This window comes from Rutidosis leptorrhynchoides, chromosome 5 (genome assembly GCF_046630445.1).
Source record: "Rutidosis leptorrhynchoides isolate AG116_Rl617_1_P2 chromosome 5, CSIRO_AGI_Rlap_v1, whole genome shotgun sequence".
NCBI lineage: Eukaryota > Viridiplantae > Streptophyta > Magnoliopsida > Asterales > Asteraceae > Rutidosis > Rutidosis leptorrhynchoides.
Window position 1 is genome coordinate 105,225,308 of NC_092337.1, and position 17,994 is coordinate 105,243,301.

The 17,994-nt window shown below is 32.3% G+C and overlaps 1 protein-coding gene across 1 annotated transcript; it reads left to right on the forward strand.

The window, feature by feature from the left end:
- Positions 1–3,252: 3,252 nt before the first annotated feature.
- On the forward strand, positions 3,253–14,305 carry LOC139848902 (uncharacterized). Its single transcript, XM_071838583.1, has 4 exons — positions 3,253–4,154; positions 12,226–12,331; positions 12,820–13,056; positions 13,202–14,305. The coding sequence occupies exons 1-4, from the start codon at positions 3,253–3,255 to the stop codon at positions 14,303–14,305; spliced, it is 2,349 nt and encodes a 782-aa protein (XP_071694684.1).
- Positions 14,306–17,994: the final 3,689 nt, after the last annotated feature.

Sequence of the window (17,994 nt, forward strand, 5' to 3'; positions counted from 1 at the left end):
TATATCTAATCCATACACCAACGACCAAAAACACCTACAAACACTTTCATTCTTCAATTCTCTTCATCTAATTGATCTCTCTCAAGTTCTATCTTCAAGTTCTAAGTGTTCTTCATATATTCTACAAGTTCTAGTTACATAAAATCAAGAATACTTTCAAGTTTGCTAGCTCACTTCCAATCTTGTAAGGTGATAATCCAACCTCAAGAAATCTTTGTTTCTTACGGTAGGTTATCATTCTAATACAAGGTAATAATCATATTCAAACTTTGGTTCAATTTCTATAACTATAACAATCTTATTTCAAGTGATGATCTTACTTGAACTTGTTTTCGTGTCATGATTCTGCTTCAAGAACTTCGAGCCATCCAAGGATCCGTTGAAGCTAGATCCATTTTTCTCTTTTCCAGTAGGTTTATCCAAGGAACTTAAGGTAGTAATGATGTTCATAACATCATTCGATTCATACATATAAAGCTATCTTATTCGAAGGTTTAAACTTGTAATTACTAGAACATAGTTTAGTTAATTCTAAACTTGTTCGCAAACAAAAGTTAATCCTTCTAACTTGACTTTTAAAATCAACTAAACACATGTTATATATCTATATGATATGCTAACTTAATGATTTAAAACCTGGAAACACGAAAAACACCGTAAAACCGGATTTACGCCGTCGTAGTAACACCGCGGACTGTTTTGGGCTAGTTAGTTAAAAACTATGATAAACTTTGATTTAAAAGTTGTTCTTCTGGGAAAATGATTTTTCTTATGAACATGAAATTATATCCAAAAATCATGGTTAAACTCAAAGTGGAATTATGTTTTTCAAAATGGTCATCAAGACGTCGTTCTTTAAACTGAAATGACTACCTCTTACAAAAACGACTTGTAAGTTATATTTACAACTATAAACCTATACTTTTTCTGTCTAGATTCATAAAATAGAGTTCAATATGAAACCATAGCAATTTTATTCACTCAAAACGGATTTAAAACGAAGAAGTTATGGGTAAAACAAGATTGGATAATTTTTCTTGTTGTAGCTACGTGAAAATTGGTAACAAATCTATTCCAACCATAACTTAATCAACTTGTATTGTATATTATGTAATCTTGAGATACCATAGACACGTATACAATGTTTCGACCTATCATGTCGACACATCTATATATATTTCGGAACAACCATAGACACTCTATATGTGAATGTTGGAGTTAGCTATACAGGGTTGAGGTTGATTCCAAAATATATATAGTTTGAGTTGTGATCAATACTGAGATACGTATACACTGGGTCGTGGATTGATTCAAGATAATATTTATCGATTTATTTCTGTACATCTAACTGTGGACAACTAGTTGTAGGTTACTAACGAGGACAGCTGACTTAATAAACTTAAAACATCAAAATATATTAAAAGTGTTGTAAATATATTTTGAATATACTTTGATATATATGTATATATTGTTATAGGTTCGTGAATCAACCAGTGGCCAAGTCTTACTTCTCGACGAAGTAAAAATCTGTGAAAGTGAGTTATAGTCCCACTTTTAAAATCTAATATTTTTGGGATGAGAATACATGCAGGTTTTATAAATGATTTACAAAATAGACACAAGTACGTGAAATTACATTCTATGGTTGAATTATCGAAATCGAATATGCCCCTTTTTATTAAGTCTGGTAATCTAAGAATTAGGGACCAGACACCCTAATTGACGCGAATCCTAAAGATAGATCTATTGGGCCTAACAAACCCCTTCCAAAGTACCGGATACTTTAGTACTTCGAAATTTATATCATATCCGAAGGGTGTCCCGGAATGATGGGGATATTCTTATATATGCATCTTGTTAATGTCGGTTACCAGGTGTTCACCATATGAATGATTTTTATCTCTATGTATGGGATGTGTATTGAAATATGAAATCTTGTGGTCTATTATTATGATTTGATATATATAGGTTAAACCTATAACTCACCAACATTTTTGTTGACGTTTTAAGCATGTTTATTCTCAGGTGATTATTAAGAGCTTCCGCTGTCGCATACTTAAATAAGGACGAGATTTGGAGTCCATGCTTGTATGATATTGTGTAAAAACTGCATTCAAGAAACTTATTTTGTTGTAACATATTTGTATTGTAAACCATTATGTAATGATCGTGTGTAATCAGGATATTTTAGATTATCATTATTTGATAATCTACGTAAAGCTTTTTAAAACCTTTATCTATGAAATAAAGGTTATGGTTTGTTTTAAAAATGAATGTAGTCTTTGAAAAACGTCTCATATAGAGGTCAAAACCTCGCAACGAAATCAATTAATATGGAACGTTTTTAATCAATAAGAACGGGACATTTCACTTACTACTAGCCTAATAAACTCATCCACTTCCACCCCAAATACGTCTACTCCAATTTCCTCACCAGCTACTATACAAACATCTCCTGATCATATTTCTAGCCCGTCTATTTCTCATAATTCATCACCTACTGAATCTCCTCCTCATCAACCAATTCGAACGGTTCAAACACGTTCAATGTCTGGCATATTTAAACCAAAAATACCATTTAATCTTTCCGCTACTACTACTCTTTCTCCTATTCCCAAAAATCCCAAAGACGCTCTCGCCAATCCTAATTGGAACCGTGCCACGATCGACGAATATAAGGCTTTAGTGGATAATAATACATGGGTTCTTGCTCCTCGTTTATCTAACATGCAGGTTATACGATCCATGTGGATTTTTCGACACAAAATAAAGTCTGATGGATCTTTTGAGCGATATAAGGCTCGCTTAGTTGGTGATGGTCGTTCTCAGCAACCCGGGGTTGATTGTTTTGAGACATTTAGTCCTGTTGTTAAACCTGCTACTATTCGTATGGTACTTAGCATATCGGTTTCGAAAGGATGGCAAATTCGTCAACTGGACGTTAAAAATGCATTTTTACACGGTAATCTTCATGAGACAGTTTATATGTATCAACCAACCGGTTTTCGGGATCCTCGTCATCCAAATCACGTATTCTTACTGAAACGATCTCTTTATGGTTTAAAACAAGCGCCTCGTGCATGGTACCAAAGGTTTGTCGATTTTGCATCCACCATCGGTTTTCATCATAGCAAATGTGATCACTCTCTCTTCATTCTTCATCACGGTAATGACATGGCTTATCTCCTACTCTATGTTGATGACATTCTTCTCGTTACTTCAAAGGATTAGTTACGACACCGGCTTCTGACTATGTTTTCTCATGAATTTGCAATGAAAGATTTGGGACCATTACACTCTTTTTTGGGTATTTCGGTTACACGCTCGTCCGGGGGTCTTTTTCTTGATCAACACGCCTATACTAAAGATATCATCATGCGTGATGGATTATCTAATAGTAACTCTGTCACCACTCCTGTAGACACATGTGGCAAGACAAGCTCCAAAACAGGAAAACCATATCTTAATCCCACGCAATATCGTAGCTTAGCAGGTGCCTTACAGTATTTGACATTTACCCGTCCGGATATCTTATACGCGGTTCAACAAGTTTGTTTAAATATGCATGACCCGAAAGACATCCACATGTTCGCACTCAAACGCATCGTGCGTTACTTGATCGGTACGCCTACTCTTGGTTTACACATACAAAAATCCAAGATGCCTTCCCTGGTTGCATTTACTGACGCGGATTGGGGTGAATGCCCTGACACTCGACGTTCCAACTCGGGTTATTGTGTTTATTATGGTGATAATCTTATTTCATGGTCCTCCAAACGCCAAGCTACTTTGTCTCGATCAAGTACGGAAGCTGAATATCGGGGCGTAGCCAACGTCGTCGCCGAATCTTGCTGGCTCCGCAATCTTCTACTCGAATTAAAATGTCCCACTACAAAAGCTACATTGGTTTTTTGCGACAATATTAGTGCCATTTATCTTGCCGGGAACCCCGTTCAACATCAACGCACGAAACACATCGAACTTGACATACACTTTGTTCGTGAAAAGGTTGCCAAAGGTCAAGTTCGCATCCTTCACGTTCCTACTCGATATCAACTCGCGGACATTTTTACGAAAGGTTTACCACGTCTGTTATTTGAGGAATTTCGCTCCAGTCTCGGCATTCGTTCTTCTCAGGCTTCGACTGCGGGGGAGTAATAGCCGATATAATACATATACATATTAGCTGTATTCATCTAATGTAAATTGAGATAAGAATTAGATAATTATAGAAAAAGATTGTGTCAAACCAAATCCTAAAATATGAGATTTGGCTGTTAGGAGAATGAGTCTAGATTATTCCATTCACTTGTATAAATACTGATTATAAAGAATACGAAAGACACGGTCGACATTCTTATTTGGTATCACTAATTGGTACGATCCTCCACTAAAAATTTGAGATTAAGTAAATCTCAAAATTATATCAAGAGTAAAGAATCTTGATGCCTAGGAAATTTCTTGATTGAAAACTATAGGTGATAATTTTTTTACACTACATGAGTAAAGTTAATCTCTCGCTACTTACGTGATCAAGTTTACTTTTAAAGTTTTATCAAGTTCTCAATAATTATATTTCAACTAGTGACTAATGTTATATTTCAACACTTCCCACTGACGACCCATAATATACGTCTAGGAAAAAAAAAATATCCATCCATATTTAAAAGCTAAAATATGTGTTTCAACATGACTAAGTTTATAAAGTCTATATCCCAATAACATCTACGGTTTACCCCTATATATGGCCATCGAAGAGAGAAAAATGGGTAAAGTCAAGTCTTTTGATATGATATGGACATGTTATGAAACTTATATTAATAGTCTTGTTCATAATCATAGGAAATTTAAGACATGACTTTTGAATACTTAAGTAGACGAAAGTTTGACTTGGTAATATAAAAGGAATCATTTCATTTATTCCATCGTTGTCGTTGTGATGATTGATGCTTATAGGGGCTAGGGGCGTACAAAGTTTTAACCAAATTATGTTCACAAATTTAAGTGGACCAAAGAAGTATGATATAGAAACATAGTATATGTTGTGATTGATGCACATAATTTGTTATATCATTATGTAAAAATATTTATGTAAATTTTTTTTAAGTATAGCATATCGCGTGTTTTTATGTAAAGATAATAGAATAAGATAGTAGTAGTTATTAACTTATGATCATACTAGTCGTCGGAATTGGTCGACTTTGAATGCGACAATCAAATTAAGAGACTTTTGACTGCATAATTATTTGAACAAGTTTAGTGCAATTCAACTTTATAAAGATTAATTATTATCTCATTGTTATAATTCAGTAGGCTTATAACTACCTTTAATGGTTATAAGAACATTATAACTACCTTTAATGGTTATAAGAACAAAGAGAGAAAAAGAGAGAAGAAGGAGAGAAGAAATATTGATATTGATATTTCAAGAGAAAATAGTGCACCTTAAATGGTTACCATACATGTCTATTTATAGTATAAAATATTACTATGCAAGAAATATAATAATAATAAAATTAACATCCAATCTAGATATTTTATAACACAATCTAGATATTTTATAACACTCCCCCTTGGATGACAATTTTATTAGAGAATAACTAGTACTGCCTCGTTAAAAACCTTGCTAAAGAAAACTCATTGGGATAAAACTTTAGCTAAGGGAAAAAGAGTGCAGCATAGAGTTGACTCCCCCTCAAGTAGGCAACGCCTGAGTTGTTACATCTTCTGAACATGCCTCATGCCAATATTATGAACGTGTGTTCTGAAAATAGCAGTTAGCAGTGCTTTGGTATAAAGATCAGCAGAGTTGTTGATTGAACGTATCTCATTTTAATCTGGTTGTCTTTTACGATATCTTGAGTATATGAGAAAAATCTGAGGTTTTCATCTGAAACTGTATCATCTAAATCTTTTATGTACAAGTTTAGCCCCTGTGATTTGTCTACAATCTCCTTCATGGTTTGCTCAAACCCTTGTTTCAATTCATATTCCCTTGTAGTCTTTTCTGAGCCTTACCAACATACCATTCTTTTCCATCAAACTTATGACCGTTAAGACCGTTTATAGCTTTAGCGCCTCGTCAGCATTTATGTTTTGTTCTGTCATTTTTGATACTCTTCTTTCATTTGTATTATGTAAGCTGTATTATCTTCATAGATAGTTGTTACGCTTTTATAGCGTTCTAGTCCACAAGAATCAATAATGATTTGTATCATTGATCTTAACTAAAATCATTCCCGAGTAGCTTCATGTAATGCAATCACTTCGGCATGATTTGATGATGTTGCAACAAGTGTTTGTTTTGAGAAAGTCATGATATTGCGGTGCTTCCATTTAGGAATACATATCCAGTTTGAGATTTAGCTTTATGTAGATCGGATAAATAATCTGCATCTGTATAACCAAACAAATCTTGTTTCGAGTTGTTAGAATAAAATAATTATAAATCAGTAGTTCCCCGAAGGTATCAAACTATTTGTTTGATCCCATTCCAATGTCTTTTGGTAGGGGCTGAGCTGAACCTTGTCAACAAATTAACTGCAAAAGAAATGTCAGATCTTGTATAATCTATAAGATACATAAGAACCTCAATTGCACTAAAATATAGAACTTCCGATCTGTTAAAATTTTCATGATCTTCGCAGGGATGAAATAGATCAGTGTCAATATTGAGTGATCTAACAACAATGAGTTTGTCTTTAAAAAAAATATTTTAAAATCTTTTCGGTATAAGTTGTTTGATGTACAAGTAAACCATTAGGCATATGCTCAATTTGCAATCCAAGGTAATACTTGGTTTTTTCAAGATCTTTCATTTCAAAATAATTCTTTAGAAGTTGAATGATTTCATAGATCTCTTTATTTGTTCATATGATGTTAAGAACATTGACATAAACAACTACGATCTCATATCCGAACATTGTTTTTATAAAACATACGTGCAAAATAAGTTTATATTTATACCCTTTTTTTTTATCAAGTAGTCATTTAATCGGTTATACCACATACGTCCCGTTTGTATAAACCCACTTATAAATCTTTGTGATTTAATGGAATATATTCCCTTGGGTTTTACATTAGATGCTTATGATACCTTAACCCTTTAGGTATATTCATATATATCACTATTAAGTGATCCATACAGATAAGTAGTAACAACATTCATGAGATGCATTTAAATAACTACCAGGTTGATTAAGTATCTAATAAGTAATTGTATCCATTACAGGAGGATAATTTTTTCTCCTAATTCATTTCTGGTCTTTGTGGGAAATATTGAGTTACAAGTCTAGTTTTGCCTTGTAACTTCATTTGCACATTTCTTTTCGGATAAAAATTCATTTGTATCCCATACGTTTCACATCTTTAAAAGTGATAACGATTGATTCGAAAACTTTTCTTTTATCGAGCGATTCTAATTCAGCTCTTATTGCTCCTTTCCATTGAGCTCAATCATGTCCATTTTGTATATTCAATGACAGATTTTAGTTCCAGATCATCATCTTTATTCATGATGTCATTGTAACATTATATGAAAATATCTCATAGAGATTTTAGTTTCATTTCGGTTCCATAATATTGCATAATTTATCGCAATTTTAGTATTTACATTTATCAATATCCTCTGCAGAAGAAATATTGATTTGTGGTTCTTCTTGAACACTTTCTCTTACCTCATTATCAGCTGATTTTCTTTTTCGAGGATTTTTATCTTCGGAACCAATTGATCTTCCACGTTTGATGCGTGGCAAAGACTCAACAGTGACATTATTGCCAGCTTTTGGAATTTCAGTTCGAGATGGAGCATTTATCGCTGGTATATATGATTTAGTCACTTTTTTATATCTGTAAATGCATAAAGTAATTAATTTGCAAGTTCTTGCATATGCATTATTTTTGAACTTTCGTTTCACATTCTTTTGTGCGAGTTCAATATACCTTAATTGATGTTCACATCATGAAGCATCATTTTATTTTTTATTTTTATTTCTCCCCCTAATCTAGGGAACAATGTTTTATTAAAATGACAATCAGCAAAACGTGCTGTAAAAACATCACCCATCATGAGTTCAATATATCTTATGATTGAAGATGTTTTATATCCAAAATATATTATCATCTTTCTTTGAAGAACCATTTTATTGTGTTGTGGTGATACAATTGGAACATACACTGCACAACCAATGTTTTAAGGTAGAAAATATTTGGCTCTTGGCCAAAATCAAGTATTAAGTGAAAATATTTACGACTTTCACATGGTATAATGCGAATTAATGTCGCAGCATGTAAATTTACATGTCCACATATAAATATTGAGAGATTTGTACTCATTATCAATTGTTTAGTTATTAGCTGTAAGCGTTTATCTATTGATTCAGCTAAACCAATTTTGTGTATGCACATGAGCAACTGGATGTTCAACAACAATCCCTGTAGATATATAATGATCATTAAATGCTTGAGATGTTAACTCACCAGCATTATCAAGTCTCATCCTTTTAATGGTGTAATCAGAATAATGTGTTCTCAATTTAATAATTTGTGCAAGAAACTTTGCAAATGCCATATTACGGCTTGATAACATACAAATATGAGACCATCCGCTAGATGCGTCTATTAGAACCATGAAATATCAAAATGGTTCACATGATGGATGAATTGGTTCATATATCTTACCTTGAATTCTTTCAAGAAACATTTGTGATTCTTTTTCACAATATACTTTTCATTAATCACCATATGTGCTTTCCATTAATCACCATATGTGTTTTTTTTTTTATATAAATCACCATATGTGTTTTTTTTTATCATATATCCTTTTCACCATATACGCTTTTAATCATATGCGCCGTGTTTTTCACCATATGCGCTTTTAATCATATGCGATTTTCATCATATGCGTTGTGCTTTTCATCATATTCGCTTTTTATCATATGCGCTTATCATATGCGATGCGCTTTTTATCATATGCACTTTTTATGTGAATAGTAAATTAATTAATTTCGTTTTACTATTCATATGAATTAATTTAGATTTACTATTTTGTTAATTGAGTAATATATATATACATCATATACTTGTGACTCCGAAGGCTCAAATGAATTTGACCATATAGTTATACGTTGTACCTTGCACATTAATTTTCAGTAGAAGCTTTAGATGCATATTATTTTCAGTAGAAGCTTTAGATGCACTTTTTTTTAATCACAAAATACCACAAACACTTTGTTTGCGTTTGTTCATAGTCATCAATGAAAACCATTTTCTTTAATTTTATTTTATACAATAAAATTAACGCATCATTATTCTTTTCAAAAACAATAATCCATTGTTATTGTTCACTTGTGCCATGTTTAACAACAAAAGTCAACAACCTCTGTCTTGTTTGTTGTGGCAACCAAAAACAACCTTTGCTTTTGTTACCGAGAATCCAAGATCAAAAAACAATTAATTTTTAATTAATCTTTTATCAAAATCATAAATGATTTTATTGATCTACGTTGATATGGCCATAAAGAATTGACGGCTGACCTACTTTTGTAAGTGTATTTCGGCTATCATCCCGAAAACGCACAACGACCTTTTTTTTTTTTTATGAACTATTTGTTTCATATCTAGCTTAGGCAATTATTGTGAACATTTGGTCCCTATAAGCATTTATTTTTTAGACTTTTAGTTGATTTGTACTTGTCACAATTAGGGATAGCACCCGCGGATCGTGGATGCGGATCCATTGGATCCATCACCCGTACCCGCGGATTTTTTTTAAGAGACATCCAATTGAACCCTTGATCGTTGAAACAATTTGACTATATTTTTACTCCCCATTATTAAACGGGCCATTTTGATGCACACTCTTAAAAAAATAATTTGTTTTTTAAGTTTTATTATTCAACCTCCTTTTTTCAACGGTCACGTTTTTAACAAAACATTTGACAAGTTTGGAAAAAAGTTTTTTATTGATTATCATCAAAAGTTTTCTATTGTCACTCTACTGGATGGAATTATGGCATACAACCAAAATTGCAACCCAACACTTGATTAGTGACTCGTGATCGTTTGAGATATCCTTTGATAACACTAAGCTCTTCGTGCTGATAACGTGTTATAATTCAGTAGGCTTATAACTACCTTTAATGGTTATAAGAACATTATAACTACCTTTAATGGTTATAAGAACAAAGAGAGAAAAAGAGAGAAGAAGGAGAGAAGAAATATTGATATTGATATTTCAAGAGAAAATGGTGCACCTTAAATGGTTACCATACATGTCTATTTATAGTATAAAATATTACTATGCAAGAAATATAATAATAATAAAATTAACATCCAATCTAGATATTTTATAACACAATCTAGATATTTTATAACACTCATGACTTATTATTATTATTATTATTATTATTATTATTATTATTATTATTATTATTATTATTATTATTATTATTATTATTATTATTATTAGGGGGATGATTTTAACACATCATTTTTTGATCATCACACACCTATTTTAACCTTTTACTCTTCTAATAATACTCCATTTCTTTAAATTGGTGTGTGAGGATCACAAAAGTGTGTGTGAGAATCATCCCCCTTATTATTATTATTATTATTATTATTATTATTATTATTATTATTATTATTATTATTATTATTATTATTATTATTATTATTATTATATTATTATTATTTTTTTTTTTTTTAACTTAAAAGTATTAAAACTTACAAAAAATTAGTGGGGAGCCTAGAGACAATCTGGGCTCCCACACCTCTAGCAATAGCAAAACCTATCCTAGTAAAAATATGAGCAGCAGCACCGGCACCAATATCTTGCGCCATCGAACTCTTCTGAACCCGCTTTAGCAAAGAAACAGCATCCTTTTCTAATTCCCCAAGGGAAGAAAATGAGAAAGGAATGAAACCATATTATATTATTATTATTATTATTATTATTATTATTATTATTATTATTATTATTATTATTATTATTATTATTATTATTATTATTATTATTATTATTATTATTATTATTATTATATTGTCATTATTATCATATTATATTATTATTATTATTATTATTATTATTATTATTATTATTATTATTATTATTATTATTATTATTATTATTATTATTATTATTATTATTATTATTATTATTATTATTATATTACCCCATCCATCCCACTATAAGTATCTACATTCAAATCCCACTATAAGTATCTATATTTAACTTTCAAAGTATTTCTTCGTCAACTTTGACCATAAATATTTTTATTTGTGTTATTCATTATTTAATGCAATTTATATAAATAAAACCGCATTATAAACCCAATACATTCATATAAATTTTATCAAATATTACATATCACAAATAAAAATATTTACAGTAAAAATTAACATAGAAAGACTCTGAAAGTCAAACGTGGACACTTATATATAGTGGCACATAGGGAGTATTATATAATTATATTATTATTAATTATTATTATTATTATGATTTTTATTTTTATTATGATATATGATATATAGAGGTTTACATAATTGACATATAGAAAATTGATATTTTCAACATTATTTTTAATAGATCCACTTAAATTTATTAACATACTCTAAAATTTTGTCTTGTGCAAATTTTTTGATAGTATTTATTCGAAGGTATTTTTAAAAGATAACATCAAATAATGATGGATATATTAAAAACGAGTTTGAAAATATCACCTCTCATTTAACAATTATAATTAGTTAAGAATTCAAATCCATATTCTTACATAATACTTATTCTATTTTATTTTTGGCTAAAATAACGATTACTATTAAAATTAGAAAACCTTCATTAATAAATGAAGGAACCTTAAACCGATATAGCCAACCTATCAAATGGCTCGCTAAAAGTGACATGCTAGAACAAAAACAGAACTAAACATAGCTAACTCTAATCGAGCCGCACCGGAAGCAAAAACGTCAAAATCTAGAACAAGACCATCGAAATAAAACAAGAAAAACAAACACCAACTAACAAACAACCTATTTACTACATAAACAACCAAAGAAGTCAACTTAGCCGGCTTTGGATCTACCTTTGTGGTTCCTTTCATTCGGCCGTGAAATTGCCTCTTAATTATAAATATATCATTCAAGCTCAAGCCATTAATGTTCACACTAGTATAATATTCTCAGGGATATTTTCATCATTTAGCTTCTTAAATATTTATTGACTATTAGATTAGATAGGGTTTTATACTTTGTTCCACCCACGCCTAATGTCTCGATTTTTCTGGTGATTTCTCCTCCTCCTTCATCGCTTGAAACTAGGGTTCCTCTTTGGATGGTTTGTTGCTTTCTTCTAACTTGATTATTATTTTCATCATTACTGTACAAACCGAATGAAATAACACTAATCTATTTACAATTTATTCTAATAATATATGTACAACACTAATCTGTTTATAATTTATTCTAGCATACTCTATATATGTAGCTTATCTATATAAAAGAAAAGTAATAATTATATTATTTGTCTACTTCTAAACTTCTATCTACTCTATATATTAAAGTAAGCTTTAACTAGCTAAGCAAAACTCTAACCCTTTAATAAATCCAAGTGTTTAGCCTTACGATTAAACTACCATCGAACTACCAGCGAACCACCACCAGATAGTCAAACCACCAGCGGACCATTGGACCACCACCGAAACAACAGACCATCACCTAACTACGGGACCTGTTGGTGCATTATAGTCCCCGAGTTCATTACGATCAAGTTGAAATGCTTTAACGTTTAACTTTCACTGTTGGAATGCAACCGCACGGTTGCAGGTATGCAACCGTACGGTTGCAGGTATGCAACCGTACGAGTACACAGGGCAACTGCACGGTTGCAGGATGCAACCGCACGGTTGCACATGCTGTGTGTATATAAAGGGAATTACGAGTTCATTTCTAGGGTTACGTATCCTAGCCTACCCTAAACGTCCAAATCGATTCCCTGGTCTTCTAGCATTCGTTTTGGCCGATCTTTATCATCTAAAAGTCGATTATTACCTAAAGATCAAAGTAATATTGTGTGTTTTGAGTATAAAACCCAATATCGAGTTTTTCCGCACTCGATATTGAAGATTAGATCGTTTAATCATGCTTACACGATCCTGAGGACGTCAAAGATGCATTTCAGTATGATGAGTGTGTTTCAGCTATGTAGGAAGAGCTTCAAAAGTTCAATCATTTGGGTGTTTGGCGTTTGGTAATTCCACCTTCAGGCTGTAAACCGTATGGCTTGAAGTGGGTTTTGAAAAATAAGAAAGACAACCAAGGTATCGTGATCCGGAACAAAGAAAGATTGGTTGTCAAAGGGTATCAGCAGTTTCTAGAAATAGACTATGATGAGGTTTATGCTCCGGTTGCTAGACTGGAAGCTATTAGCATGTTTTTGGCATTTGCTTTCTTTAAAGGTTTTAAAGTTTTTCAGATGGATGTGAAGAGTGCATTCTTATATGGCACTCTACAGGAAACAGTGTATGTGACTCAGCCACCGGGCTTTGTTGATCCACATCATCCGAAAAAAGTGTATCTCTTGGAGAAAGCGCTATATGGTCTTCGCCAAGTCCCAAGAGCTTGGTATGCAACTCTGTCAAACTATATGATAGAGAATGGTTTTCAGAGAGGAGTCATCGATCAGACTCTGTTTATCAAAGAAAAGGGCGATGACATCATGCTGGTACAGGTTTATGTGGACGATATCATCTTTGGATCTACATATCAGAAAATGGTAGATGAGTTTGAAGATGTAATGCAGAAACGATTCAAGATGAGTTCACTGGGGGCCATTAATTTCTTTTTAGGGTTACAGGTTGATCAAATGAAAAAAGGCATCTTTCTACATCAATCGAAGTATGTAGCTGACATCTTGAGCCGGTTCAAGATGGAAGATGAAAGAGTTGCTAAGAATCCTCTATCGGTGAATCATGGGATTACGCCAGAAAATACAGGGGCAAAAGTCAACACAACTCTATATAGGGCTATTATTGGTTCCCTGATGTATCTTACGACATCTCGCCCGGATATCATGTTTGCGACTTGTTTGTGCGCTCGTTATCAAGCACAACCGAATGTGAATCATATACTCGCTGCAAAGAAGATCATGTGTTATCTTAAGGGAGCTCCGACTTTGGGCTTATGGTATCTACGGAAGGATGGGTTCGAGTTATCAGCTTACAGTGACTCTGACTATGGAGGGTGCAAAATAGATTTTAAATCTACCTCTGGAGGTTGTCAGTTTCTGGGTAGCAGGCTAGTAAGTTGGTAGTGTAAGAAACAAACAGTTGTTGCACAATCTATGTGTGAAGCTGAATATATTACTGTTGGAAGTTGTACGTCTCAAGTTGTCTGGATTCAACAACAACTGCGGGATTACGGTTTGCATATTTCTAACACTCCTATTTATGTGGATAATACTGCTGCTATTGTTGTAACTAAGAACCCTGTTAACCATTCAAAGACCAAACACATAGAGATCAAGTACCATTTCATTAGGGACGGTTATGAAAAGTGTTTAATAGATGTCCTACAGATAGGTACCGCGACCCAACGTGCTGACTTGTTCACTAAAGCTTTTGACCGACCACGTTTTCTTTTCTTGTTAAATGTGTGAGGAGTGAAAGATAGGGCGGAGGTCGTGTCCGATAAGGAGTTATTGAAGTAACCATCCAATCTGTTTCATTTGTATATTTGCATCTGCATGTTGCATCATTTATGCATGTTTCTTAGCTTATTTTCTGCTTTGCATGTTCTTTTTATTTTCTGTTATGCATTTTAAAATGAAAAATCCTAAAAAAATGTGTTTATTTTTGCTTTAGTAGATTAGTTGAGAAAATGGCATCACCAGAAAATACAAAACATTAGAAAATCGAAAATCCATAAAAAGTTGAAAAATCAGAAAATGAGAAGTTGCTACGTAAAAATGGGAATTGATTGTATTACTGAACTTGCATGTTTATCGTTTTGCGTATAAAGTAAGTAATACATGATTAGTTGATGAATGTTGATAAATTTTGACGATTGAATTTTTGAATGAGACGATCACACAAACATAAAATAAATAATCTTGACAAGGAAATCATGGAAAGGTTTACAGCGGTTGACGGTAGTCACCTAACTTTCACTGAGAATGTATTGAGAAACGATCGTTCAGGAACTCAACAGACAGTTGAGGTCTCCCCTACTATGATTTATACTCTAGTGAAGGATTTCCAAGTAAGTCTACAAGATGAGTTTACTCTGTTAGAATGTATACCAGTTTCTATTTACCTTTATTCCTTGGGCCGAAACGCATCAGTAGGTCATTCAGGTATCTAAAGGGGGGTGTTCTCAGCTTGACGGATTGAAAAGTGAAATTCTGTATCACAGACATTTATCGGTTTGAGAATGTATCAGAGGAGACTACTTCGACACCAATGGCTATGGATGCAGTGTGATTCATCTTCAATAAATAAGTGGTTCATCATCATCTTAGTTGTTATTTTTGTTTCTTTGTGTTTATCTTTATTTATGATAAATGCAACATCAGAAAATCCAAAAAAAAAAATGTACACTGTTATACTTTATTCATGTATATATGTTGGTTGAAATCTCAATAAAGATGATGCACCACATCAACAACAAAGGATAAGGGATATAAATTGTTTTTTTCAATGTCTATTTGTCCAATGTAATCTATATTTGAATGAGAACGGTGATCAAACATTGTGCTGATCAGAACGATTTAAGTTATCTACATCCGAGGGAAAGAAGTGTCAGAGTTTCAGATCTAGAAAACTCAAATCATTTTGTCCATAAGATCATCATTTAGCAGGACTGTGCTTCTATTGTCTGTGATATAGGTTGTGCCGATTGATCTAGATAGCTGGGGATATCTTTTGGAGGATATTCTGACTTAGAATTCCATCACCCCAAATAAATCTTATCATTCCATCATAATAAGCTTTCTGCTCAAGCATGGGGTTTATAGCGACTGGCATTTGAGTTTTTTCGGAGTAAGAAATAAAATTGAGATAAAGAAAGCTCTCTGAATCGAAAGGTATAAGTTTAAGGTAGAAGCTCATGGCTGCCAGGGTTGCTAGAAACATCGTGAGATGCTTCATGTTTGATTAAATCGAAAGTACATCGTGATGATATCGGACAGCTTCAATATATTGTGCTCAATTGACTACCTAATAAATTGTGCGATCTCAAGTGAGGACTGAGTCTAAGATTTAAGCAGACATAGAAATATGTTCAAGTAATTAAATTCTAAAGTGATCTTCAAAAAGTCTGGAAGGAAAATCTGATAAGTTTATTGATTTTCAAAGACTAAAGTGTAGGTACTTAAAATCAAAATCAGAACAAACTGTTCGAATCTTAAGGACTAACGATGTTAAAACTGCAAAAGATAGTTCAGTTCTGATCCCTAGAAAAATTTGATTAATTCATCTTCTCACAAAAATATGTGTTTATGCTTCGATAGCTGTAGTGTCTATTCTTCATTTATCATATTCATGCTTGTGATGTTTGCCATGCTGTTAGTTTAGTGTTTTAACTCTCCATGGTGTTTTGTGTTTACATTTACCGTTAGATTTATTGCATGATTGTAGTGACCGAACTTTTCCATGTTTATATATATTAATTGAGATTGATATTTACATGATTAAATGTTTCCAACATGTTAAGCAATCAAACTTGTTAAGGCTTGATTAATTGAAATATGTTTCATATAGACAATTGACCACCCAAGTTGACCGGCGATTCACGAACGTTAAAAATTGTAAAAACGACATGACGATATATATATGGATATACATATGGTTAACATGAGATTATGATAAGTAAGTGTCTCCATAAGTATATTAACAATGAGTTATATACATATAAACAAGACTACTAACTTAAGGATTTCGAAACGAGACATATATGTAACGATTATCGTTGTAACGACATTTAAATGTATATATATCATATTAAGATATATTAATATATCATAATATCATGATAATATAATAATTTAACATCTCATTAGATATAATAAACAATGGGTTAACAACATTAATTGAGATCGTTAACTTAAAGGTTTCAAAACAACACTTACATGTAACGACTAACGATGACTTAACGACTCAGTTAAAATGTATATACATGTAGTGTATTTAGATGTATTAAAATACTTTTGGAAGACTTCAAGACATATATCAAAACACTCATACTTAACGAAAATGGTTACAGTTACTTTCCCATTCTTTTCTTTCATCAAGAATTCTAGTCGTATTCTTACCCGTATTATACACAGCTTCAAAACGTACTTACTATGGGTATATACCAATAGGAACTAGCATGGGATTCCACTCTTGATTATGTCATGTATGACTAATCAATTTTAACTTCTACCATGAGCTAGTCAACTAACTAGAACTCCTTTTAACCCCACTCACCACTCACCAATTACCACTCATCATTCACTCCATTTCACTTCCAATTCTCTTTCTAATTCTCTCTCAACACACACACACACACACTATTATGAATGTATTTTTCCAGTAGTTAATCATCATCTTCATCAAAAATCACTTCAAGAATCAAGCTATAATCATCATAGGAAGAACACTTCAAGAACACTTCAAAAATCCCTTCAAGTTTACTAATTTATTTCCAAGCTTTCTAATCCATTCCAAGTAATCATCTAAGATCAAGAAACCTTTGTTATATACAGTAGGTTATCTTTCTTATTCAAGGTAATATTCATATTCAAACTTTGATTCAATTTCTATAACTATAAACTATCTTAATTCGAGTAAAAATCTTACTTGAACTTGTTTTTGTGTCATGATCCTACTTCAAGAACTTTCAAGCCATCCAAGATCCTTTGAAGCTAGATCATTTCTTGTCACTTCTAGTAGGTTTACCTATTAAACTTGAGGTAGTAATGATGTTCATAACATCATTCGATTCATATATATAAAACTATCT